We start from the raw sequence: 26,166 nt of genomic DNA, 5'->3' as shown, positions 1-26,166 counted from the left end.
ATCGTCTTAATCTTGCAGTTTTGAAGTAAAGACGTGCGGATTATAACAGGTGCGGAATTCAACGGATAACATTGTGAGGCAGAAATGTCACCGCGGACTAATTCCTTCCCCTGTGAAAGGTCCCAAATAATCTGGGTCACCAAACAGAGACAGAATGGCCATCACTACAGCACAGCAGAGTCCTCCGTACATGGTCCACCCCCTGTCATGTGATCCCTGACTCCTCCCACACTGGTGATCACATGATGGTGACATCATCACAGGTCCTTTACAGGCTGCCATCGGTGGAGGTATGTGTGCCCCTCATCTCAGCTCCCATTGGTTTTTAATGAGACCCCAGCCTGCAATTACGAGCATCGGCCACTACACAGACCCTCACTCATTCATTAGGTCCTAAATAGGAAAAGTAACGGGTTCACAACTCCATTATATAATGCTAAGAGCAAAAGTAAGTGCACCCCTATGTAATGTAATCTAACTGATCTCTATGTGTATATACTGAGGAGAATCTACCTCCCCTCTATGTGTATATACTGAGGAGAATCTACCTCACCTCTATGTGTATATACTGAGGAGAATCTACCTCACCTCTGTGTGTATATACTGAGGAGAATCTACCTCACCTCTGTGTATATACTGAGGAGAATCTACCTCACCTCTATGTGTATATACTGAGGAGAATCTACCTAACCTCTATGTGTATATACTGAGGAGAATCTACCTCACCTCTATGTGTATATATACTGAGGAGAATCTACCTCACCTCTATGTGTATATACTGAGGAGAATCTACCTAACCTCTATGTGTATATACTGAGGAGAATTTACCTCACCTCTATGTGTATATGCTGAGGAGAATCTACCTAACCTCTATGTGTATATACTGAGGAGAATCTACCTCACCTCTATGCGTATATACTGAGGAGAATCTACCTAACCTCTATGTGTATATACTGAGGAGAATCTACCTCATCTCTATGTGTATATACTGAGGAGAATCTACCTCACCTCTGTGTGTATATACTGAGGAGAATCTACCTCACCTCTATGTGTATATACTGAGGAGAATCTACCTCATCTCTATGTGTATATACTGAGGAGAATCTACCTCACCTCTATGTGTATATACTGAGGAGAATCTACCTCACCTCTGTGTGTATATACTGAGGAGAATCTACCTCACCTCTGTGTGTATATACTGAGGAGAATCTACCTCACCTCTGTGTGTATATACTGAGGAGAATCTACCTCACCTCTGTGTGTATATACTGAGGAGAATCTACCTCACCTCTGTGTGTATATACTGAGGAGAATCTACCTCACCTCTATGTGTATATACTGAGGAGAATCTACCTCACCTCTATGTGTATATACTGAGGAGAATCTACCTCACCTCTATGTGTATATACTGAGGAGAATCTACCTCACCACTATGTGTATATACTGAGGAGAATGTACCTCACCTCTATGTGTATATACTGAGGAGAATCTACCTCACCACTCTGTGTATATACTGAGGAGAATCTTCCTTACCTCTGTGTGTATATACTGAGGAGAATCTACCTCACCTCTATGTGTATATACAGAGGAGAATCTACATCACCTCTATGTGTTTATACTGAGGAGAATCTACCTCACCTCTATGTGTATATACTGGGGAGAATCTACCTCACCTCTATGTGTATATACAGAGGAGAATCTACATCACCTCTATGTGTATATACTGAGGAGAATCTACCTCACCTCTGTGTGTATATACTGAGGAGAATCTACCTCACCTCTGTGTGTATATACTGAGGAGAATCTACCTCACCTCTGTGTGTATATACAGAGGAGAATCTACCTCACCTCTATGTGTATATACTGAGGAGAATCTACCTCACCTCTGTGTGTATATACTGAGGAGAATCTACCTCACCTCTGTGTGTATATACTGAGGAGAATCTACCTCACCTCTGTGTGTATATACTGAGGAGAATCTACCTCACCTCTGTGTGTATATACTGAGGAGAATCTACCTCACCTCTGTGTGTATATACTGAGGAGAATCTACCTCACCTCTGTGTGTATATACTGAGGAGAATCCACCTCACCTCTATGTGTATATACTGAGGAGAATCCACCTCACCTCTATGTGTATATACTGAGGAGAATCCACCTCACCTCTATGTGTATATACTGAGGAGAATCCACCTCACCTCTATGTGTATATACTGAGGAGAATCCACCTCGCCTCTATGTGTATATACTGAGGAGAGTCTATCTCGCCTCTATGTGTATATACTGAGGAGAATCTACCTCACCACTGTGTGTATATACTGAGGAGAATCTACCTCACCTCTATGTGTGTATATACTGAGGAGAATCTACCTCACCTCTATGTGTGTATACTGAGGAGAATCTACCTCACCTCTATGTGTATATACTGAGGAGAATCTACCTCACCTCTATGTGTATATACTGAGGAGAATCTACCTCACCTCTATGTGTATATACTGAGGAGAATCTACCTCACCTCTATGTGTATATACTGAGGAGAATCTACCTCACCTCTATGTGTATATACTGAGGAGAATCTACCTCACCTCTATGTGTATATACTGAGGAGAATCTACCTCACCTCTATGGGTATATACTGAGGAGAATCTACCTCACCTCTATGTGTATATACTGAGGAGAATATAACTGATCTTTATGTGTACATACTGAGGAGAATATAACTGATCTCCATGTGCATATACTGAAAGGCTGTAAAGTACATGAGGAAGCGGCCATGGACTGCAGAGATAGAGCATGCCGTCAGGGCTAAGAAATGGCTGCAACCTCCAGCCTTGCGTTAAATTTCAATAAAATGGGGTCTTACATTTAAGGTTATAAAGTGAGGAGAGTGGGAGGGGTAGCGCATTCTGCAGTGGGACATCGGTACATGCAGTCTGAGGAGAATCTAACGCTAATGCATTTTTTATTCCTCGGTTCCTCTGAGTAACCATGACGTCATGAAAATTTTCTGTCCGAACAACTGTACCAAATTAACTTGGGCAAAGCCGGGTATATCGGCTAGTGCAGGTATATAATCTTCCAGCCCCTTATACAATCTGTAATTCTGTAAGCCTAATAAAAATAAATCATATTTGTATAGCGCCAGCTTATTCCACAGCACTTTCAAGTAATTTATTTATTATCCTCCACCAAGCTGAGTATTCATTTTCTGACCTCGGGAGGATGATAGGCTACGTCAACCTTCCGAAGCATGTGGGGATTGTACTTACAACTTTCAGGTCTTGAGTGCTTAGTGCTGTATTCCTGCTGCCTTAACCCTTTAGTGACAGAGCTTTTGTTTTCTTTCTATTTTGTTTTTTTCCTTCCCCCTTTTAAAAAATCGTGACTCCCTTATTTATCCATCAATCTAGCTGTTTGAGGGCTTGTTGTTTTTTGCGGGACGAGTTGTATTTTTCAATGGTACTATTTACTGTACCAAATAATGTACTGAAAAACTTTTTAAAAATTCTAAGTGGAAAGAAATGGAAAAAAATGTCATTCGGTGCGCCTTGTTTCTATGGTGCACAAACTGCAAGAAAAATGACATAACTATTCTATGAGCCAGTACAATTACTACGCTTCCAAACTTATATACTTTTTTTTCTGTACTAGTTGCATTTTTTTTAAAGATATTTATTTTTAATTATTTTCTGTCTCCATCTTTTGCGCGCACTAACTTTTTTATTTTTCTGTTGACATAGTTGCTTGAGGGCTTGTTTTGTGCGGGACGTCCCGTACTTTCTAATGGTATGTATTTTTGAATAGATACAACTTTTTGATTGCCTTTAATTACATTTTTTTTTCGTGGAGACAGGGTGACCAAAAAAGCTCATTTCTGGCATTCTTTATTTTCTTTTTTCAGTTGACGTTCACCATGCGCAGTAAATAATGCATCTTTCATAGATCAAACTCTTTCAGACACAGCAATACCAATTCTTTTTTTTTAACTTTTATTATTTTTTTTTAAGAATTAGTTAAACTTTATTGTTCTTATTTTTCCATTGTCCTTTACCACCCCACCCCCCTCCCCTAGGGGACGACAACTGGTGATGCTTTGATCGCTCCTACTGCTACAACATGACATCATACTGCAATCTGACAGGCAGCCTATCAAGCCTCCCCACAGGCATGGCTTGATAGGCATACTGCTAAGACAGCCCTGGCTGCCATGACACCTACACGGCTCCCTGTGATCTCATTGCAGGGGGGGGGGCGTACATCTTATTTAACGGGTTAATGATGCAGATCAGACGTGTGGCTGATTATAGCTATCATCCGCAGGTGTCTGCTATTATAAACAGCTGGCACCTGCGCTGTATGAAAAGAGGTCGCCATGCAATCTCTCTTCATACACATCCCGACTATGCAGGATGAAACTGTACGTCGTAGAGTGGGAGGGGTTACAGAATACATAATATGAAGCAGCCTTTAAAGGGTTAACAGCCCCGGTCGCCCCCGCAGCTAATTGGGGCTGTTACTCGCGGGTGTCAGTTGTATGAAACAGCTAACAACCGCGATGTATGGAGAGAGGTCACAGTGCGATCTTCCTCCATACACGTCCTGCAGATGCAGGATGTGAAAACAAATGGGAATGAAACCATTGAAAAGCACAGGCTGCATAATTCTGCATTTTCACTCACTTTTTCATTGTAAGGACATTGCGCAATTTTATCGCCCGTGTGAAAACAACCTAAAAGTATGGCAGAATATGGTATAAGCGATCAGAGAATCAAGAGTTCAGGTTCTCTCTCTCTATTTCCCCCCTTACCCTCTCTCTCCTCTCAGAGCTAGCAATCACAATACATATTCTGGCCTCTCAATGTTTCTGCTCGCTAGTTCTAGGCAATGATAACAAGCTGCGGTTTTTCTTCCACTCACAGAATATCCAATTCATACCTGTAAGGGCGCCCACCCACTGGCGATTTGCGTTTCTCTGCGTTTTTTCTCAAGTGCAATTAGAATTGAATGTACTCCCACCCACTGGCGTTTTGCGTTGCGTTTCGTGGCGTTTTTTAACATAGGAACTGTCAGTTGCATATGTGTCCTTATTTTTCTCCTAATGCACCCATGAAAGTCAATGGAAATTAATGGAAACGCTGCGAAAACGCCGCGAAAACGCGGCAAAAAACGCCGCGAAAACGCGGCGTTTTTCACGCACGGAAATCGCAAACGCCAGTCCCACTGGCGTTTTTTTTTCCCTGCAAAATTCGCAGCATTTTTTTTCTCCTGGGGTCTATGGGACTTGTAATGTTAAAATCGCGATCGTGCAAAATCGCAATTTACCGCGAATCGCGGCTATTAACCCTTTAAATCCCCCGAACGCTGTTTGGGGGTCCCGCACGTCCCCCCCCCCCCCCCGCGGTGAGATCGGGGGAGCCGTGCAGGTGTCATGGCAGCCGGGGGCCTAATGAATGGCCCCAGGGCTGCCTTAGCAGACTGCCTATCAAGCCATCCAGACAGGGTGGCTTCATAGACTGCTTGTAAAAAAGCAGTATGAAGTAATGCTATAGCATTACGTCATACTGCAGGAGCGATCAAAGCATCGCATGTTAAAGTCCCCCAGGGGGACTTCAAAGTAAAGTTAAAAAAAAAGATCAATAAAGTTTTTTAAATTGCAAAAAAAAAAAAAAAGCTATATCTAATATTAAAAAATCTAAATCATAAAATAAAAATATGTTTTTGATATCGCCGCGTCCGTAAAAGTCCGAACTATCCAAGTAGTGCATTATTTTTTCTGCATGGTGAACGTCGTCCGAAAAAAAAAATAAAGAACGCCAGAAATGCATTTTTTTAGTTACCCTGTCTCCCAGAAAAAACGCAATAAAAAGCGATCAAAAAGTTGTATGTATTCCAAATTGATACTATCAGAAACTACAGGACATCCCGCAAAAAATGAGCCCTTACTCAACTACGTCGACGGAAAAATAAAAAAGTTATCGCGCGCACAAAATGACCGCAGAAAATAACTGAAAAAAATTTAATATCTTAAAAAAAAAATACAAGTACTACAGCAAAAACAATACTATATAAGTTTGGTATCGTAGTAATCGTACTGACCCATAGAATAAAAATATCAGGTCGTTTATGTTGCAGTTTGTGCGCCGTAGAAACAGGACGCACCGAAAGATGGTGGAATGTCGTTTTTTTTTTCATTTCTCTCCGCTAAGAATTTTTAAAAAGTTTTTCAGTACATTATACGGTACAATAAATAGTGCCATTGAAAAATACAACTCGTCCCGCAAAAAACAACAAGCCCTCATACAGCGACGTCGATGGATAAATAAAGGAGCTACGATTTTTTAAAAGGGAGTAGGAAAAAACAAAAATGGAAAAAAGCAAAAAAGCCTGGTCACTAAGGGGTTAAAGATGAGCCGTCGCTCAACCTCAGCGGGAAGATAAAAATGTCAGAAGATGGAAACCACATTCTTTTTTCTCTAAAGGAGATTTTACTTTTTAAAAGTAGAACAGCAAAAAAAATGATTCCATGGTTCAGTACAGTTACGACGATATGAATAAGGTTATTGTGGCGTTTTAGCTGCAGGGCGTAAAATTAAAAAAAGAGCACAGTTTACAGTCAGAATTTTGCAACTGAAGGCAAAATAAATAAGAACAAAAAGTATAATTGTTAAGACTCTTAAACCATAACAAGGCTGTTATCTGATGCACAGAATAAAGGGAACCAATCATTTTTACCGTACAATGAACGCCATAAAAACGTAACAACAATAATAGTGGAATTACCGCTACGGTTTTTTTCCATCTCCGAATACAAAGATTTCTATAAATGTGTCTATACGTTTCTCTCTACATTACATTGTCCCGGTACAAAATGTAACTTATCCAGCAAGAAGAATGAAACTTTCATAGAGTTATTCTAGTGGTAAATAAAGTTATTTCTCTTGGGTGCTGCCAGGAGTTGCAGGCTGCCCGATGGCTTAATACATCCCAACAGGCAGATACATTGCAGACATCTATATTGTATTCTAGAACGGTGCAGCGTTATACAGGAAACATACTTTAATAAGCAGAAGCGTGGAGAAGAGTCATTGGGGCGGATCCCCGGCTGGATCAGCTGTCAGTCCAACCGATCCAGGTGAAGAGAAGCCTATCTAGATGTTATGCTGCTTGTAGTCGGGGCATCACAAACATCTAATAGGTTCCTGTAATATCTCCTTAAATGTTCCCCCTTATTCTCTCCAGTAATTCTGTTGTTTTCTGTAGGATTCTGTGTGTTTTTTATATTGTCTCATCTTCTTTCCATTCAGCTCCAACAATACCGGATCCTCAGATATCTTCCAGACAAGATCATTTTCCTCATTGACCCATGAAGGACGGAAAGGACAGGAACAAGATGGCAGAAAGTATATTAAAACTCACCGTAGAAATACTCTTCCAGCTTACTGGAGAGGTGAGAGATTCTGATGATGTCACATTACATCATTATTCGTAGAAATAACAGATGATGTCACTGAAGAGGGAAGAGATTCTGATGTCACATTACATCATTCTTATCTATGGTAATAACAGATGATGTCACTGGAGAGGTGAGAGATTCTGATGATGTCACATTACATCATTCTTATCTATGGTAATAACAGATGATGTCACTGGAGGGGGAGAGATTCTGATGATGTCACATTACATCATTCTTATCTATGGTAATAACAGATGATGTCACTGGAGAGGTGAGAGATTCTGATGATGTCACATTACATCATTCTTATCTATGGTAATAACAGATGATGTCACTGGAGAGGTGAGATATTCTGATGATGTCACATTACATCATTCTTATCAATAGGTATAACAGATGATGTAACTGGAGAGGTGAGAGATTCTGATGATGTCACATTACATCATTCTTATCTATGGTAATAACAGATGATGTCACTGGAGAGGTGAGAGATTCTGATGATGTCACATTACATCATTCTTAACTATGGTAATAACAGATGATATCACTGGAGAGGTGATGGACTCTGGAAATCACTGTAGTGATATTTATTATCGGGAGTCTTTCATTAATATTTTAGCATATAAACTGATCCTAGCCATAGGTTGGTAATATGACTAACGCCTGCTTCACTCTGGACTTTGGAGCGCGGGGATCTTTTTTCTATAGCGAGTGGATGCTATGGAAAAGCGGTTTTCTTCTCACGGAGGAAAAATAGCGGCACGCTCTACTTTAGTGCAGATTATGCACAGATGTCCTCCATTGAACTCAATCCAAGCCGTCCAAGCCGCCCTGACATTGCGTAAAAGTCGAGGACTCCACGTCATCTCCTAGTGACGGTGCTGGAAAGTCAGTGATTAAAAGGAAAGAAAAAAAACTGTACTGCGCGGGTCCAATGGCTCGCCTTGTGAACCATCTGCAGTACAGTACAGGTACGTGCAGATGCCAGCGCGGCACAGGGTTGGATTCGCTGCGGGCTCACGCGTGCAGAATCCGACCCAGTTGTGTGCAGCCGGCTTAACACCATGTTCACGTATCTTGTTGCATTTTTGAACCACAATTAAAAATCACATCCAAAAACTCCATGCACTATTATAAACCGCACGTGGATTCAAACAATACATGCAGTTTTTAAACTTCATGCAAGTTTCTGATGCATTTTTCACTTGTGTGTAAAGTGTTCAAATATACAGTATATACCCAGGTTATACCAGCTGTACATATATAATTATATACAGGAGAGGTATAACTTATACTAACTGTATATATATATATATATATATATATATATATATATATATATATTAGAGATGAGCGAACGTACTCGGATAGGCACTACTCGTCCGAGTAATGTGCCTTATCCGAGTACCGCTCTACTCGTGCTGAAAGATTCGGGGCACTCCGCTGCTGACAGGTGAGTTGCGGCGGGGAGCGGGGCAGAGCGGGCGGGAGAGAAGGAGAGAAAGATCTCCCCTCCGTTCCTCCCCGCTCTCCCCTGCAGCTCCCCGCTCCGCAGCGCGTCCCGAATCTTTCAGCACGAGTGGGGAGGTACTCGGATAAGGCACATTACTCGGACGAGTAGTGCCTATCCGAGTACGTTCGCTCATCTCTAATATATATATATATATATAATTATATACCCAGGTTATACCAGCTGTACATATAATTATATAGTGTATATACCCAGGTTATACCAGCTGTACATATATAATCATATACAGTATATACCCAGGTTATACCAGCTGTACATATATACAGGAGATCTCCAGGTTACACCAGCATGGTACATACAGGAGATGTATAAGTATATACATCTCCTGTATACAGTGATATCGGCCATGCTGGTGTAAGGCCGGTCTCACATCTGCATCGGGACCTCTGCCTGGAGATTCCATCACAGATCGGCACCAAATACCAGGGAAAAAAAAGTGCTGCGTGCCACGTTTTTCTTCCGTCCAAAAGCCGGGCCGAAATCAGATGGACCCCATTATAGTCAATGGAGTCCTTCCGGCGCTATTCGGTTCTGTCCACAGACAGATCGTTCGTCCGCAGGCATTCCCCTTTCCTGCTCCCCAAACGGAACAGGAAAGCGAAATTCCCCAGTGCAGGTGTGCAACCACCCAAAATGTGTTAGCTCCTGTATATAATTTTACATGTACAGCTGATATAAGTTATACATTCTGTATATGGTAATATAGACCATGCTGGTGTAACCTGGCCCAGTTTATATCACTATATACAGGCTGTAGAGCTTCTACCAGCTGTACATACATAATTATATACAGGAGATACACAGGTTACACCAGCATGGTACATATCACTATATACAGGATGTATCTCCCCCTGTATATAGTGGTATGTCCCATCTTTGTATAACCTGTGTATCTCCTGCATATAAACATAAATGTACAGCTGGTGTAACGTATACCAACTACACATACTTAATTACACTCACTTCTCTACTCACCTCTGCAGCGATGTCTCGGCAGCCTGTAAATGAAAGTCCCGGTCCTTTGATCACATGACCGGAGCTGGCTAATGTGATCTGCAACCAAAGGTCTACCTGCACTTTCATGCTACCGGCTGTGCATCCATCGTTGCGGAGGTGAGTAGAGCCGCACTAACACCCCTTCCCCTGGTAATCGCTGGCCAGCAGTGACTGATAGGCTGCAGCTCTGACCACTCACAGCTGCAGCCTATCAGTAGGAGGGCCGCGCGCCGTGGGAGTCTGCAACCTGTAATTGGCTGCCGACTCCACGTGTAACAACCCTCCCCTCTGCGAGTGCCGACCTGCGGCACTGCACCCCGCCTCTCTCCTCTTCTCTCCCTCCGCCTCCGGCTACAAACACACTGTCGGCTGCAGCGATCACGTGTCCGACAGTGCTGGTAATGCACGCACTGTGCATTTTGAATGTGGTGGGGCCTCTGGACCCCCTCAACGCAGTGGCCGGGTCGCCATTGAGACCCCTGCTACCTCTCACGCTACGCCAGTGTGACTAACATTATCTTCATACCACTCTTTCAGATAGCACTCAACCCAATTACCCACAAGTAGTCCAATGATCAATCTGCTAATTTAAACAGATCTGGTCTTGCCCCTATTCATTGCATTGAAATCTCACCCTTTGCATGATTATTGACATCTCCAGCTTGGTTGGAAGGCATCGTGCATTCCATAAGCAGTATGTGCCTTACTCTCCAGACCAGGAGTGTGTGCATGATGTTAATTATCATGGAGGAGGCAGAGCTCAGACCAGTCCAGATGAATTACATCCTAGGATACTAAAGGAAGCAGCAGAGGTAATTGCTGAACCACTCGCCATAATTTTTGAAAATTCCTGGAGAATGGGAGAAGTCCCAGAAGATTAGAAAAGAATAAATTTTGTCCCTATCTTCAAAAAAGGGAAGAAGGGGGATCCAGGAAACTACAGATTGGTGAGCCTAACTACTAAAGTGGAAAGGATCTTTGAACAAATTATTAAACAGCATGTATGCAAGTACTTGGATGAGAATGGAGTAATTAACCAGAGCTAGCATGGGTGTGTAACAAACAAGTCATGCCAGACTAATCTAATTTCCTTCTATGATAGTATTACTGACTGGGTCGATCAGGGAAATGCGGTGGATATAGTTTATCTTGACCTTTTAGTAAAGCATTTGATAAAGTATCTCATACCATACTTATTAAAAAAAATGACCAAATATGGGATTGACAAGGCAACTGTTAGGTGGATTCACAGCTGGCTGAGTGATCATACTCAGAGTGGTCATAAATGGCTGCACATCCTAGTGGAAGAATGTATCAAGTGGGGACCACAAGGCTCTGTCCTAGGCCCAGTGTTGTTCAATATCTTTATAAATGATCTGGAGGAGGGAATTGATGGGAAACTGATCAAATTTGCTGATGACACAAAGCTAGGAGGGATAGCTAACATTAGGGAAGAGAGAGGATTCAAAAACATCTAGAAAAGCTTGAACAGTAGGCGGTGACTAACAGAATGGTATTTAACAAGGAGAAATGCAAAGTCCTACATCTGGGCAAGAAAAATGAAAAAAAAGCCCATAGATAATGGGAGGAATTGACCTAAGCATATGTGAAAGAGACTTGTGTATACTAATAGATCATAGACTGAACATGAGTCAAGAATGTGATGCAGCAGCCAAAAAGGCAAACACAATTCTGTGATGTATTAAGAGAAGCATAGAGCCTAGATCACGTGAGGTCATTATCCCCTCTACTCTTCCTTAGTCAGACCTCATCTGGAATACTGGGTCCAGTTCTGGGCACCCCACTTTAAAAAAGACACAGACAAACAGGAGCAAGTTCAGAGAAGAGTTACCAAGATGGTGAGCGGTCTGCAAATCATGTCCTATGAAAAACGGTTAAAGGATATTGGAATGTTTAGCTTGCAAAAAAGAAGGTTCAGAGGAGACTTAGCTGTCTACAAATATCTGAAGGGCTGTCACAGTGCAGAGGGATCAGCCCTATTCTCATCTGCACAAGGAAAGACTAGAAGCAATGGGATGAAACCGAAAAGGGAGGAGACACAGATTAGATATTAGAAAAAAACTTTCTGACAGTGAGGGTTATCAATGAGTGGAACAGGTTACCACAGGAGGTGTGGAGTTCTCTTTCAATTGAAGTGTTCAAACAAAGGCAGGATAAATATCTGTCTGGGATGATTTAGTGAATCATGCGCTAAGCATGGGGTTACACCCGATGACCCTAGAGGTCCCTTCCAACTCTACCAATCTATGATTCTATGAAAATGTATGCATCACCTGCTGTTGGAAAGCAGATTACTGGGTAAAGGTTACTCTGTCTAGAAAACGAATAATAAATCAAACTACTAAAGACCACTTGTGTGTTTGTATGTATGTAATTATAAGTGTGTATGAGTGCTTGTCATGCTCTGCCCCCTGGTGACATCATTGAAGGTCCCACAACATATATAAAACACAGAGGCTGACTGACAAAAGAACAACAAAGTTAGGGCTCTTGAAAAGAGGAGGGCAAAAATAACAAAATGAGAATACAACTAAACCGCTATTATGTCAGACACAAGTCAGCACACCACAGAAAGACTGGTACTATAATTTCCTAATAACCACTAGTACACTTATATCCCCATGATTGGCTTGGATCAGTATATACAGTAAAATATTGGTGAAAGGTCCTCTTTATTGTCTCCCCATATACAGGATTACACAGTAGTGAAGAAGACCTCTAGTGATGGCTGTCGAGCCCCTGTGTGTGATGGATGGGGAAGACCCCTGAGTCCAATCCCGGGGGCCCCACCGCACCCCCTGGTACATGAGGACATCAATGTACAGAAGATTCTAGAACTCACCAACAAGATGATTGAGCTGCTGACTGGAGAGGTGACGCTGCAGGGAATGCTGGGACATTATACAGTAACAGCACTGGAGGCTTCTGGGTGATGACTGTATATTGTATTGTCAGGTTCCTATAAGGTGTCAGGATGTCACTGTCTATTTCTCCATGGAGGAGTGGGAGTATTTAGAAGGACACAAGGATCTGTACAAGGACGTCATGATGGAGACCCGCCAGCCGCTCCCATCACCAGGTAATAGACAGGACTAAATCCACGGGGACTTTATTATCTGTATATAAAGAATGACTTCAGTGTCCGTCTGTGTTTCCTGCAGTTCCGTCCAGTAAGAGAAGAACCCCAGAGAGATGTCCCCGTCCTCTTCTTCCACAGGACCATCAGGTAGATGGAGATGTCCCTCTGATCTGTAGAACGATGTGAAGCTCTTGTCTTCAGTCTTATTAGATGTCTTCTCCTTGTGTGATGTGGCCGGTGGAGATGGCAGGATTACCGCTGACCAGAGACATTACATCTTGTCTGGATCTTCTCCCAGTTTTCTGGCGGTGGAGACTCCTGGTGGGAATAAGGGGCCAACAGGTTGGATTTATATCTATCTGCTCCTTTATTTCCCCGAGACAAGCAGCGGATGTGTCTGGTAGACACTGATCTCCTGCAGTGAGACATTATGAAGGATATCTAGCCATGTAGAACTGACACGTGTACATCTATGGTGGATATTCCACCTCTGCAACATATTGCCTGTGCAACTACTAGCTACACAAGAGCCCAGACTTCCCAGACCTCCACTCCTGAATCTCCAGCAGTACAATCAGAACTATTTTCTTTACTCTTACTGTCCTGGCTAATGGTGTGCTCTCCGTATACTTCTCCCCAATATGTGGGCCATACTGTCCTGAGAGAGAGGAGGAGGAGTGAGGTTATGCCATGTACAATGATAACGAGGCATCAGAATAAGGCAAGATGATAGTTGTGATGCTGCTATTAAAGGCTCAGCAGAAAGAGCGGTAGATTACAGGGGCTACACAGGGCACTATTACTTTGTGAGGGGCAGAAAGTGGGTGCTATTACTTTGTGGGCTGCACTGAGGGAGGATGTAAAGTTTGCAGAGACAATTCATGGCTAAAAGAGATCTTCATGGTAGTCCGGGCCCGGATAAGACAAACAAAAAAGACTGTATTCAGAGAAGATGGAATCACTGGAGGTAACTGCACTGTAAGTACTTCTCTATGTAGAACTAGTATCTGACTATCATCTGGTGACTTGGTTATTTAGTAGTACACTAGAGCTAAGCTGCTATATCTAGCAACTAAAGCCCTCCTGATCTATAAATTGTGTGTTTGTTGGGGGCAGATGTCCCTCTGCATGTCCATGAGGTTCATTGAGCCATCGTCTAATATGTATGTCCGGCTTCTAGACCTGCAGCTATGTGGCTCAGATAACTACTCCTGCCAGGTCATTATGTCATATAACATTCCACATGACTTCTCCAACAGTCTGCTGACTTCTACAATATTTGTCTCACAGCTTTTGTATCAGGATGAAGATCTGTCCAATATTAATACTACAGAGACAAATGTGAGGGGTGATCAGCGATGTAAAGAGGGGATTCCAACAGGTAACCGCCCAGGTGAGTAGTAACCACTAAATACAGCAGAGAAGAGTCACAGATTCTCCTCGGTCAGCGGCTGCAGATAGTTATGTAGATTTATAAGCTCTGGGATCTGTCAGATTCTGTTGTATATTCCCATATTCAGCCAAATTACAAATTAAAAATCAATGAAAACCTGATACAATTGCAGGGGATAACACATGATAAGACATGGACCAGATACAGAATACAGAATTTAGATACACCTATAACAAAATGCGGGTGGTGAAGACATGGTCCCAGATAACAGAACATGGATAAATAAGCTTGGATAACAAATGCAGAATGTGGAGATAGAGCAACAAGGGGATGCACTCGGGACGGGGATCCACAAAGAGGAGCCATGTTGTGACCAAATGAGGATTGAAGATTAAGGCCAAACATAGAACGCAGAAACATAGGCCCAGGTAACAGACTGCTGAACGCAGAGAAATAGGCCCAGGTAATGGAATCCAGAACGTAGAAGCAGACCCAGATAATGGAATACAGAACATGGATGTCATGTTTGCCCTGAATGCAAAACGCACCATGTCCAGGATGAATGGGAGGCTGTGTTCACAATAGAATCAAAACAAAAGAATGAAGGAATAACCACACCCTGATTTCTAGGAATAGCACTGCCAGAAAGTGAGGTAATCACCTTGATAAAGGGGGCCTCACGTCCCGTGCCTCGGCCACTAACTCTTACACCGAGCAGAAACAAAATGCAAACAGACAACCAAAGCACCACTGCATTAAGGCAGAAATAAACAACAAGAATATTACTCAGCTTTAGCAGCAAAACTCCAAAGAGCATAACCTCACTCCAACAGAGCTGATACAATCATCAGAAACTTAACTTATGACTTAAATAATGACCAATGCAATGTCACTGTACAAACAGGGCTTCAGAAACATTATCAAACAACAACAGTAAAATGTTTTATTCTCGACAGATAACAGTATCGGGAGCTCTGAGGGATGTCTGATATCTGCTGATTGTAAAGCAGAGGATTGTGGTATCACACAAGATACAGATGAAGAACCTGCCATTATCTCAGATGTCTCCTCAGCCCTTCACAGCAAAGATTCATCATCTGATCCTCTTATACAGGGCCCAAATTCTGATTCATCACAGACTGAGAAGCAGAAGAAAAGTCAGAGAAGAGGAGAACATCAGGGAACTCATACAGGGGAAAAGTCATATTCATGTTCAGAATGTGGGAAATGCTTTTTAAGGAAATTGGATCTATCTAATCATCGGAGAATTCACATAGGGGAGAAGCCATTTTCATGTTCAGAGTGTGGGAAATGCTTTTTACGTAAATCGAATCTATCTAGCCATCGGAGAATTCACACAGGGGAGAAGCCTTTTTCATGTTCAGAGTGTGGGAAATGTTTTACTGAGAAACGAAGTCTTGTTGTACATCAACGTCGCCACACAGGGACTGAGCCATATTCATGTTCAGAATGTGGGGAACGTTTTTGTGTGAAATCACATCTTCTTGTACATCAGAGAAGTCACACAGGGGAGAAGCCATTTTTATGTTCAGAATGTGGGAGCCGTTTTACTGTGAAATCACATCTTGTCATACATCAGAGAATTCACACAGGGGAGAAGCCCTTTGCATGTTCAGAATGTGGGAAACGTTTTAAAGTGAAATCAGATCTTGTTGCACATAAGACAGTTCACACAGGGGAGAAGCCATTTCTATGTTTAATATGTGGGAAATGTTGTAGAAAGAAATCAGATCTAGCTAGTCATCAGAGAACTCACACAGGGGAGAAGCCATTTTCATGTTCAGTATGTGGGAAAGGTTTTACTCAGAAAACATCTCTTGTTAAACATGATAAAGTACATAAAAGTGGCTTTTCCTCTGTATGAATTCTAAGTGTTTTAAAAGAGTATTCCATTTAGGTGAAGTTATTCCCTATTAGTGGGATAGGGGATAACTAACTGATTGGTGAGGATCCATCCACGGAGATCCCCACCTTCTCAAGAATGGGGGATCTTGTTTGCTACACTTCCATTCACTTCTAGCTGCACATTGGTGATCCCCCTTCATTAATTTCAATTGGGCTGGCAGAAATAGCTAAGCACTATTGCTCAACTCTTTGCCTCAGCCCCATTGAAATAATTATAGAGTTGCTGCACATGTGCAGCCAGAGTTCCATTCAAAGTGACATCACTGTTTACAGCAGTGATGCAGAGATGATCTGAAATTTGTCAAATAACCCCACTTCATTCTCGGAATTGGTGTGGGCTGTAGTCGTTGGACTCTAATCGATCTATCAGTATTCAACCCTCTAGTGGATGGATGTAGACTAAAAAAAAAATAATCTTGTATTAAAATGTATGCTGGAACTGCACATCATAGAAGTCACACAATGCAGATACCATATTCATATTCAGAGTGTGGGATATGCTTAATTTAGAAATCACACCTTGTTGAATATCATAGAACTCACACGTAGAAAGTGAGAAATGTTCTTCTAGTAAATCAGATCTTGTTAGACATCAGAGAATTCACACGGGAGGCAACCCATTTTCATCTTGTGGTTGTGTACACCTGTACAAGAGCGGGTTGTGCCCGAGATTCTCAGGTGTAACTGGCATCACCCTGTCCATGTGCTATCTGACGGGCTGGACACCACACATCTACATGTACTAATCTCATACAGTGACTCTGACTATTGGGCGAGTGAAAAAATTGCTACTGTGAATGAACTCATTCAAAGGTTTCTGTTCCTACACAAATTCCGTCCACCTTGAACAGAACTCACACAGGAATATTGCCCGTGAGAATACAGGCTCATATTGTAGGAATGTTTTTTGTTTTTTTTATTATAATCTTTATTCAAGATTTTTTGCTTTCATAACACAGAACAGACAGCCAAGACCGACACCATATCGGCTAGGAATAACATACCATATGCATTGCATATACTTCTGCTAAGGAGCGTGTACATCTATTGCTGTATATAGGTATTGAGAATGTCTACCTGGGTCTTTATGACTTTGTCAATTAAGTAGCCTAACGTGCGGCTAGAATCTTATAAAAATAACAACACAGGATAAGAGGGAAGAGTCAGTAGGGGGGGGGGGATGGCAATGAAGGCCGCTACACTACCTTTTCTTCTCCTGGGATACTCTCACGACCTCCGATCTCCGCCACCGCATGTCCGTCACGCCTCGGATTTGTCCCCTACAGTAGAAGCGCCCCGTGGGCGTAATGCCTCTTGGTCTTTTCTTCAACGTCCGGGGTGTTTTGTAGGAATGTTTTCCCTCACAAATCAGTTCTTAGACCTAGCAGGACTCACACTGGATAGTATCTGTTTTCTGTTGTTTTTTTTTTTTACAAACTTGTTTAATTGACAAAAAGTACAAGTTAAAATAGAAGTTACCATCAAAGTAAAGTGAGATGTCACAGGAGAGAAAGGGAAGCAATTCAAACAACTGAATGTATAGAATTACCAATAAACGTCTGTAATCCAGATAACACATCTATCATTATGGATGAAGACAACATAAAGCGTCTTCTCCAAATATACAAACTCTTATTATTCCGGCAGGATACAATAAAGTGACCTACAGCATTCACATGTAACATGAATGAGAGCGCTATTGGTCAGATGAGAGGGGATTATATAGCATCAGGCTGAGCAATTGTCTATATATCAGAGAATCCAAGAAATTACACCCACTTGGAAGGGAAGATATTTAGCAAGATTATTCATGGATCACAGAAATCACTGCTATACATTATTAACGTATAACATAACTTACTGAATAATAAAAAATATCTAGGAGCAAAGAAAATGTAGAAAAAGACAGATGTAAAAAGAGGAAGGCCTTATAAAGGCCTTTAATGCCCTGCGGTATCCTCAAACAATATGGAGCACCCGCCACGAAAAGGGCGACTTGAAATAAGGAAAAATTATTTGAATGGTCTTTTTATCATTTTAGAGGACAGCTAAAGACGTGCGCAGAATAGAATCAACCACCGTGCTTCTAATAACTTGTTTCTAATTATTAATAAAAGTTCATATCTATAAACGTAGCTGCTTGTACTGGAGCCGATCTTCTTCCTTTAGTTTCACAAGGCTTTTATCGAATAACCATTACTTGATTTTACAGCACAGTGCTTGTGGCATAGTGGACAGCAGTACCACTAATTAACCCATGTACCATAATAGTAATAATGGAACAGCTTTACCATTGCAGTCCAGCACTGAAATATACAAAATAAGTGAAAGCACTCAAGTTTCAAGTAAATATAGTTTTTTTGAACCGGCCTGTTTTCATTAGGCAAAAATCTTACAATTGAACAAAATATAAAATATAGAGAAAAAAAAAACATAAGGAAAAAATATTCCAGGCAGTCAGACACATAATTACAACCAAGGTATGTATGCTCATTATTAAAACAATCCGGCCCCTAAAAGAAGTTGTTGTTTTGCAGATAACTTGGCATGCAGTTCCATCTCAGGCAGATATACAAATTATGAGAGTTGTGGTGATTAGATGAATGATCTTGTCACCGGATGCCCTAAAACTGGTTCCCCCTTGGCCTATAAAACTATCACAAGCTCTTTGTGTGTAGTGACCTCTTCTTCCACTTGTGTAGAGCTTGTTGACCGATAGATCTCTATACGAAGCAGAGGAGAGATTTCACCCTATTAACAGAGTCTGAGAGAGGCTCATTATTAGGATGTGAGAAGCTGGATGGTCGCATCAATGAATTGTCCCCCACCGGCCATTCTGACCAGATTATTCTGAGCTGTTAGGACAAGTGGATGTGTGAGGCCACACAAGGTGCCCGAGCTCAGGATCCTCTTGAGAGACCACCAGTAGAGCGGACCGTCAGATCATCCGACAAGCATGTACAGCACCAACTGTTTTGTGTCTGCCATTCAGAGACAGGTGGTGCCATACTTACAGGCCGCTAAGTCTGTTTGAGCCATTTCCAGGTGCTTGGCTGAAGGACATTTGGTCTCACAGCACCCATTACGTGTACAGCTTTTGACACCCACTCACATCGCCTCCGTTTGCAGTGGTGTCGATGAAACTGGATTTTTACGTAGCGGAATCGGGTTATTTTCAGCAATAATCCAGATTTAATTTGGGCACTGAAGACGGCTGTGTTTGTGTCTTGAGATCTAGGGGTGAGAGACTCAATCCTGCCTTTGCTGTGGAGCGACACACTGCCCCCATTGTTGTGATGGTTAGTGGGCCATTATATACAGCAGTCAGTCACCCCTAGTAGTTCAGCGATATGTTCAGGACATCCTGCAGCCGTGTGTGTTGCCTCTCACGGTGGTGTCACGTCGCAGCACATAGTTAATTATCTGCCAGCACACCTAGTTTCTGTAGGTTTGATCCAGACTAGCCAGGGTTAACAGCTCCTGTGCTTTCTAGTCTAGGTTAATTACTCCTGCTAGTGTCTAATAGGTGTGGCTAGTGATTGACATTTCTATCAGCCAATTGGCTTCTCCCTCCTCCCTATAAGATCCAGCTCTTGCTGCCTGCGAGATGCTGATCAATTTCCAGTGATCCCTGAGCAGTCCCCCTGCTCAGACCTGCGGTGTGTCTGGCTCCATGACTTTGGTTTGTTCTCTGTTTGTGTCCATTTGTCTGTTCTTGTTCTGTTTATTTCCGTGCACTGTACCTCGTGTGTTCAGGGCTCCCTGGTAGGGATTGGTAGTGGCCTAGGCACGAGTGTGATTTTGCACCTGTTGGAAGCGATCGGCCCGTCGATTAGGCAGGGTTCCCTCCCGGTATAGGGGTTTTCAGGGAAAGGTTTTTCCTTAGTTTATTTTACATTTTCGTTGCCCAGTCAAGATATACAGACCTTCACCTTCCTGCAGAGGTGCTCCCTGTCTGTTCTGCATCTAGCCACCTGTACCAGCACTTTCCTGCATCTGTCTTGGCTGCCCCCCATACCCTGTTTGTGTTGGCAGTCTAGGACGAACGTGACAAGTGGCTTCCAAGAGGCAGCAGGATAATGTTCAGTCACACACACAAGGGTGTCACAGGAATGCCTCCACAACATTGCTGCATTATTGTGGCCGTCTAGTTGCCATATTTATTGCCCATAGAACATGTATGGGACCATCTGGGATGCCAACTTTGACAGCTCATGAGTATGCACGATCCAGAGGCTCAGTTACACCGAATGCGGAGCAATATGCCATGGGATACCATACTGAAGCTGTATGCTTCCATGCATGCCAGTATCACATCTAGTAACCAAGCTAGAGGGGGTACAACAGAGTACTAGAACCTCCATGCCCACCTGTATCACATCTTGTATCCAAGCTAGAGGCAGTACAACAGGGTATTAGAGCCTCCATACCTGCCCCTATCAAAACTTGTATCCAAGCTAGAGGTATTACAACAGGGTACTAGAGCTTCCATGCTCCCGTATCACATATTGTATCCAAGGCAGAGGCAACCCAACAGGGTAGTAGATCCTCTAAACACCCACCTGTATAACATCTTGTATCTAAGCTAGAGGCAGCCCAACAGGGTACTAGAGCCTTCATGACCGCCTGTATCATATCTTGTATCCAAGCTAGAGGTGGTACAACAGGGTACTAGAGGATCCCTACAAGGGGTCGGTTCTCCACAATAAATTCTCCCTTTGCTCTGATATTGGAATTAGAGATGAGCGAGCATTGTCCTTAGCGAGTACCTGCCCGCTCAGAAGAAATCGTTCTGTCTGTCTATGTAATCTTTTCATGTCCTGTCTGCCTGTTCTCCTCTGTGTTGGTGGTAATGACATTCTATTGCTCTATTTTATCAGGCAGAACTTGTATCTTAGAATACAGAATGTTTTGTTAATATTTTCTCCCTTTTAACAGATGTCTCCATAATATATGACTTCCTCTTCTGTCACCTAACCTCTCACCTACTTAAGCTTCTGTCTAAGTAACAAGTAACTATAGGGGATTTCCAAGCTTTGTGGCTCATAAGACAATCTCCTATTTGATTCCCCCCTAGACTGGTCAGGGAGTTGTTATTTCTCATCTCGTATCGATATATATGTATATATAGAGGGATGTTCCATTGCAGGTGCATACTGACATGTTATTGTACCTGTTTCATGCATCACTGATCTTCCATGAAATTGCTGAAGGCCAAACACATGAACGGAAAACCCCAGATTGCTGCACCCCCTTGTATCTATGACGTCATTTTGCCCATCTAGAATGATGGTTTTGTGTTAATAAACGGGGACTTACCTTGATCCCATAACTGATTGGTGCCGCTGTGTATTTCTCCCGAGCTCGTACCCTTACCTTTACATATTCTAATTTGGATCCGTACAAGGAAGATATTATTCAATGGATTGATGGATAACAGTTGGTATATGGCGGTCATATTTCCTGGTTTTCTTCCTCCCCCTAAGCCATCCTTTTTCCTCCTCTCTCCCCCTTATAATAAATATATAATGATTGGAGTTCTATAAACATTTGTTCTTATAACATTAAAGGAGTTACTGAACATGGAAACCAAATCCCTTCACCTCCCATAACAGGTTTCTTATCTTCACTCCAGGAAACACATTATGATTAGAGATGAGCGAGCACCAAAATGCTCGGGTGCTCGTTACTTGAGTCGAACTTCCACGGATGCTTGAGGGTTCATTTCGAGTAACGAACCCCATTAAAGTCAATGGGCGACCCGAGCATTTTTGTATATCGCCGATGCTCACTAAGGTTTTCATTTGTGAAAATCTGGGCAATTCAAGAAAGTGATGGGAACAACACAGCAATGGATAGGGCAGGCGAGGGGCTACATGTTGGGCTGCATCTCAAGTTCCCAGGTCCCACTATTAAGCCACAATAGCAGCAAGAGTGCCCCCCCCCCCAACAATTTTTACTTCTGAAAAACCCTCATTAGCAAGGCATACCTTAGCTAAGCACCACACTACCTCCAACAAAGCACAATCACTGCCTGCATGACACTCCGCTGCCACTTCTCCTGGGTTACATGCTGCCCAACCCCCCCCCGCACGACCCAGTGTCCACAGCGCACACCAAAGTGTCCCTGCGCAGCCTTCTGCTGCCCTCATGCCACACGCTGGCCTCATAGCCACACCACCCTCATCTCTATTTATAAGTGCGTCTGCCATGAGGAGGAACCGCAGGCACACACTGCATGCCCCAGTCAGACTGGGGTTCTTTATAAGTGGACACATGCAGTTACAACTCCGTGTGGACCGACAGCATGGGTGGGTCCCTGGAAGCCACCGGCAGTACATAAATATGTCCCATTGCAGTGCCCAGCACAGCTGAGGTAACGTCAGGTTTAATGCAGGTGGGCTTCGGCCCACACTGCATGCCCCAGTCAGACTGGGGTTCTTTAGAAGTGGACACATGCAGTTACAACTCCGTGTGGACCGACAGCATGGGTGGGTCCCAGGAAGCCACCGGCAGTACGTAAATATATCCCATTGCAGTGCCCAGCACAGCTGAGGTAATGTCAGGTTTAATGCAGGTGGGCTAAAAATTACTAGGATTACACTGTAGGCGAGGGCCTAAAAAAATTGGTGTACTAATGTACCTCAGAAAAATTGCCCATGCCCAACCAAGAGGGCAGGTGAAACCCATTAATCGCTTTGGTTAATATGGCTTAATTTGTAACTAGGCCTGTAGGCAGCCCAGTTAAAATAAAAATTGGTTCAGGTGCAAGTTTTAACACTTTAATGAGAATTGAAACGTATAAACATTGTTTACAAAAGTAATATGACTGAGCCTTGTGGGCCTAAGAAAAATTGCCCGTTCGGCATGATTACGTGAGGTTTCAGGAGGAGGAGGATGAATATAATACACAGATTGATGAAGCTAAAAGCTCCTTGTTTTTTATGGTGATAGAGAACGATGCTTCCATCCGCGGGTGCAGCCTACGTATTGTTTAGGTACCACTGCTGTCCGCTGGTGGAGAAGAGAAGTCTGGGGAAATCCAGGCTTTGTTCATCTTTATGAGTGTAAGACTGTCGGTTGATAGGCGGGTACGCTTATCCGTGATGATTCCCCCAGCCGCACCAAACACCCTCTCTGACAAGACGCTAGCCGCAGGACAAGCAAGCACCTCCAGGGCATACAGCGCGAGTTCAGGCCACGTGTCCAGGTTCGACACCCAGTAGTTGTAGGGGGCAGAGGCGTCACGGAGGATGGTCGTGCGATCGGCTACGTACTCCCTCACCATCGTTTTACAGTGCTCCCGCCGACTCAGCCTTGACTGGGGAGCGGTGACACAGTCTTGCTGGGGAGCCATAAAGCTGTCAAAGGCCTTGGAGAGTGTTCCCCTGCCTGCGCTGTACATGCTGCCTGATCTCCGCGCCTCCCCTGCTACCTGGCCCTCGGAACTGCGCCTTCTGCCACTAGCGCTGTCGGATGGGAATTTTACCATCAGTTTGTCCGCCAGGGTCCTGTGGTATAGCATCACTCTCGAACCCCTTTCCTCTTCGGGTATGAGAGTGGAAAGGTTCTCCTTATACCGTGGGTCGAGAAGGGTGTACACCCAGTAATCCGTAGTGGCCAGAATGCGTCTAACGCGAGGGTCATGAGAAAGGCATCCTAACATGAAGTCAGCTATGTGTGCCAGGGTACCTGTACGCAACACATGGCTGTCCTCACTAGGTAGATCACTTTCAGGATCCTCCTCCTCAGGCCATGCACGCTGAAAGGATGACAGGCAAGCAGCATGGGAACCCTCAGCAGTGGGCCAAGCTGTCTCTTCCCCCTCCTCCTCATGCTCCTCCCCCTCCTCCTCCTCAATGCGCTGAGATATAGACATGAGGGTGCTCTGACTATCCAGCGACATACTGTCTTCCCCCACCTCCATTTCCGAGCGCAAAGCGTCTGCCTTTATGCTTTGCAGGGAACTTCTCAAGAGGCATAGCAGAGGAATGGTGACGCTAATGATTGCAGCATCGCCGCTCACCATCTGACTAGACTCTTCAAAGTTTCCAAGGACCTGGCAGATGTCTGCCAACCAGGCCCACTCTTCTGTAAAGAATTGAGGAGGCTGACTCCCAGTACGCCGCCGATGTTGGAGTTGGTATTCCACTATAGCTCTATGCTGCTCATAGAGCCTGGCCAACATGTGGAGCGTAGAGTTCCACCATGTGGGCACGTCGCACAGCAGTCGGTGCACTGGCAGATGAAACCGATGTTGCAGGGTCCGCAGGGTGGCAGCGTCTGTGTTGGACTTGCAGAAATGTGCGCAGAGCCGGCGTACCTTTCCGAGCAGGTCTGACTAGTGTGGGTAGCTTTTCAGAAACCGCTGAACCACCAAATTAAAGACGTGGGCCAGGCATGGCACGTGCATGAGGCTGCCGAGCTGCAGAGCCGCCACCAGGTTACTGCCATTGTCACACACGACCATGCCCGGTTGGAGGCTCAGCGGCGAAAGCCAACAGTCGGTCTGCTCTTGCCCACCGCTGTGCTGCCGCGCGACACCGACTGGTGGCGACGTGCTGCTGCTGACACATCTTGATTGCGAGACAGAGGTTGCGTAGGAGGAGGAGGAGGGTGGTTTAGTGGAGGAAGCATACACCGCCGCAGATACCACCACCGAGCTGGGGCCCACATTTCTGGGGGTGGGTAGGACGTGAGTGGTCCCAGGCTCTGACTCGGTCCCAGCCTCCACTAAATTCACCCAATGTGCCGTCAGGGAGATAGTGGCCCTGCCCGCCAGTGCTTGTCCACGTGTCCGTTGTTAAGTGGACCTTGGCAGTAACCGCGTTGGTGAGGGCGCATACAATGTTGCGAGAGACGTGGTCGTGCAGGGCTGGGACGGCACATTGGGAAAAGTAGTGGCGACTGGGAACCGAGTAGAGCGGGGCCGCCGCCATCATGTTTTTGAAAGCCTCCGTTTCCACAAGCCTATATGGCAGCATCTCCAGGCTGATCAATTTGGCTATGCGCACGTTTAACGCTTGAGCATGCAGGTGCTTGGCGGCGTACTTGCGCTCAAACAGTTGCTCTAGCGACGGCTGGATGCTGCGCTGAGAGACATTGCTGGATGGGGCTGAGGACAGCGGAGGTGAGCGTGTGGGTGCAGGTGCAGGCCGGGAGACGGTCGTGCCTGTGTCCTGAGAGGGGGGTTGGATCTGAGTGGCAGGTTGGGGCACAGGGGGAGAGGCAGTGGTGCAAACCGGAGGCGGTGAACGGCCTTCGTCCCCCCTTGTGGGGTGCTTGGCCATCATATGGCTGCGCATGCTAGTGGTGGTGAGGCCGGTGGTGGTGGCTCCCCGGCTGATCTTGCACACCACAGTTCGTCGGTCGTCTGCACTCTCAGTGAGAAACTGCCAGACCTTTGAGCACCTCGACCTCTGCAGGGTGGCATGGCGCGAGGGGGCGCTTTGGGAAACAGTTGGTGGATTATTCGGTCTGGCCCTGCCTCGACCCCTGGCCACCGCACTGCCTCTTCCAACCTGCCCTGCTGCTGCACTTGCCTCCCCCTCTGAAGACCTGTCCTCAGTAGGCTTAGCAAACCAGGTGGGGTCAGTCACCTCATCGTCCAGCTGCTCTTCCTCCGAATCCTCTGTGCGCTCCTCCCTTCGACTTACTGCTTACTACTACCTGAGTGATAGACAACTGTGTCTCATCGTCATCGTCCTCCTCACCCACTGAAAGCTCTTGAGACAGTTGCCGGAAGTCCCTAGCCTCATCCCCCGGAC

The 26,166-nt window shown here is 44.3% G+C and overlaps 3 protein-coding genes across 3 annotated transcripts in view; all 3 read left to right on the top strand.

The window, feature by feature from the left end:
- Positions 1-26,166, top strand: part of LOC136629027 (oocyte zinc finger protein XlCOF22-like) — a 160,818-nt gene that overhangs the window by 42,889 nt on the left and 91,763 nt on the right. The window lies entirely within an intron of this gene.
- The window catches only part of LOC136628701 (gastrula zinc finger protein XlCGF57.1-like), a 56,847-nt gene continuing 38,044 nt past the window's right edge, over positions 7,364-26,166 (top strand). Inside the window, exons 1-3 of the mRNA XM_066604805.1 lie at positions 7,364-7,447; positions 12,695-12,746; positions 13,166-13,227. Of these exons, the coding sequence (XP_066460902.1) occupies positions 7,364-7,447; positions 12,695-12,746; positions 13,166-13,227 (198 nt within the window). The remainder of the gene's footprint in view (positions 7,448-12,694; positions 12,747-13,165; positions 13,228-26,166) is intronic.
- LOC136627147 (gastrula zinc finger protein XlCGF57.1-like) lies at positions 14,215-17,154 on the top strand. Its single transcript, XM_066602083.1, has 2 exons — positions 14,215-14,473; positions 15,430-17,154. The coding sequence occupies exons 1-2, from the start codon at positions 14,215-14,217 to the stop codon at positions 16,356-16,358; spliced, it is 1,188 nt and encodes a 395-aa protein (XP_066458180.1). The 3' UTR covers positions 16,359-17,154.

The sequence above is a fragment of the Eleutherodactylus coqui genome, chromosome 5, assembly GCF_035609145.1.
Source record: "Eleutherodactylus coqui strain aEleCoq1 chromosome 5, aEleCoq1.hap1, whole genome shotgun sequence".
In the NCBI taxonomy this organism is placed as follows: Eukaryota; Metazoa; Chordata; class Amphibia; order Anura; family Eleutherodactylidae; genus Eleutherodactylus; species Eleutherodactylus coqui.
The sequence above is the reverse complement of the archived record's forward strand: the minus strand, read 5'-3'. Positions and strand labels throughout refer to the sequence as shown.

Bases quoted from the DNA above. Each gene is read 5' to 3' on its own strand.
- LOC136627147 (XM_066602083.1), top strand. From the start codon at position 14,215: ATGAGGTTCATTGAGCCATCGTCTAATATGTATGTCCGGCTTCTAGAC. The intron at 14,474-15,429 runs GTGAGTAGTAAC...TATTCTCGACAG, and splicing joins TCCAACAGGTAACCGCCCAG to ATAACAGTATCGGGAGCTCT.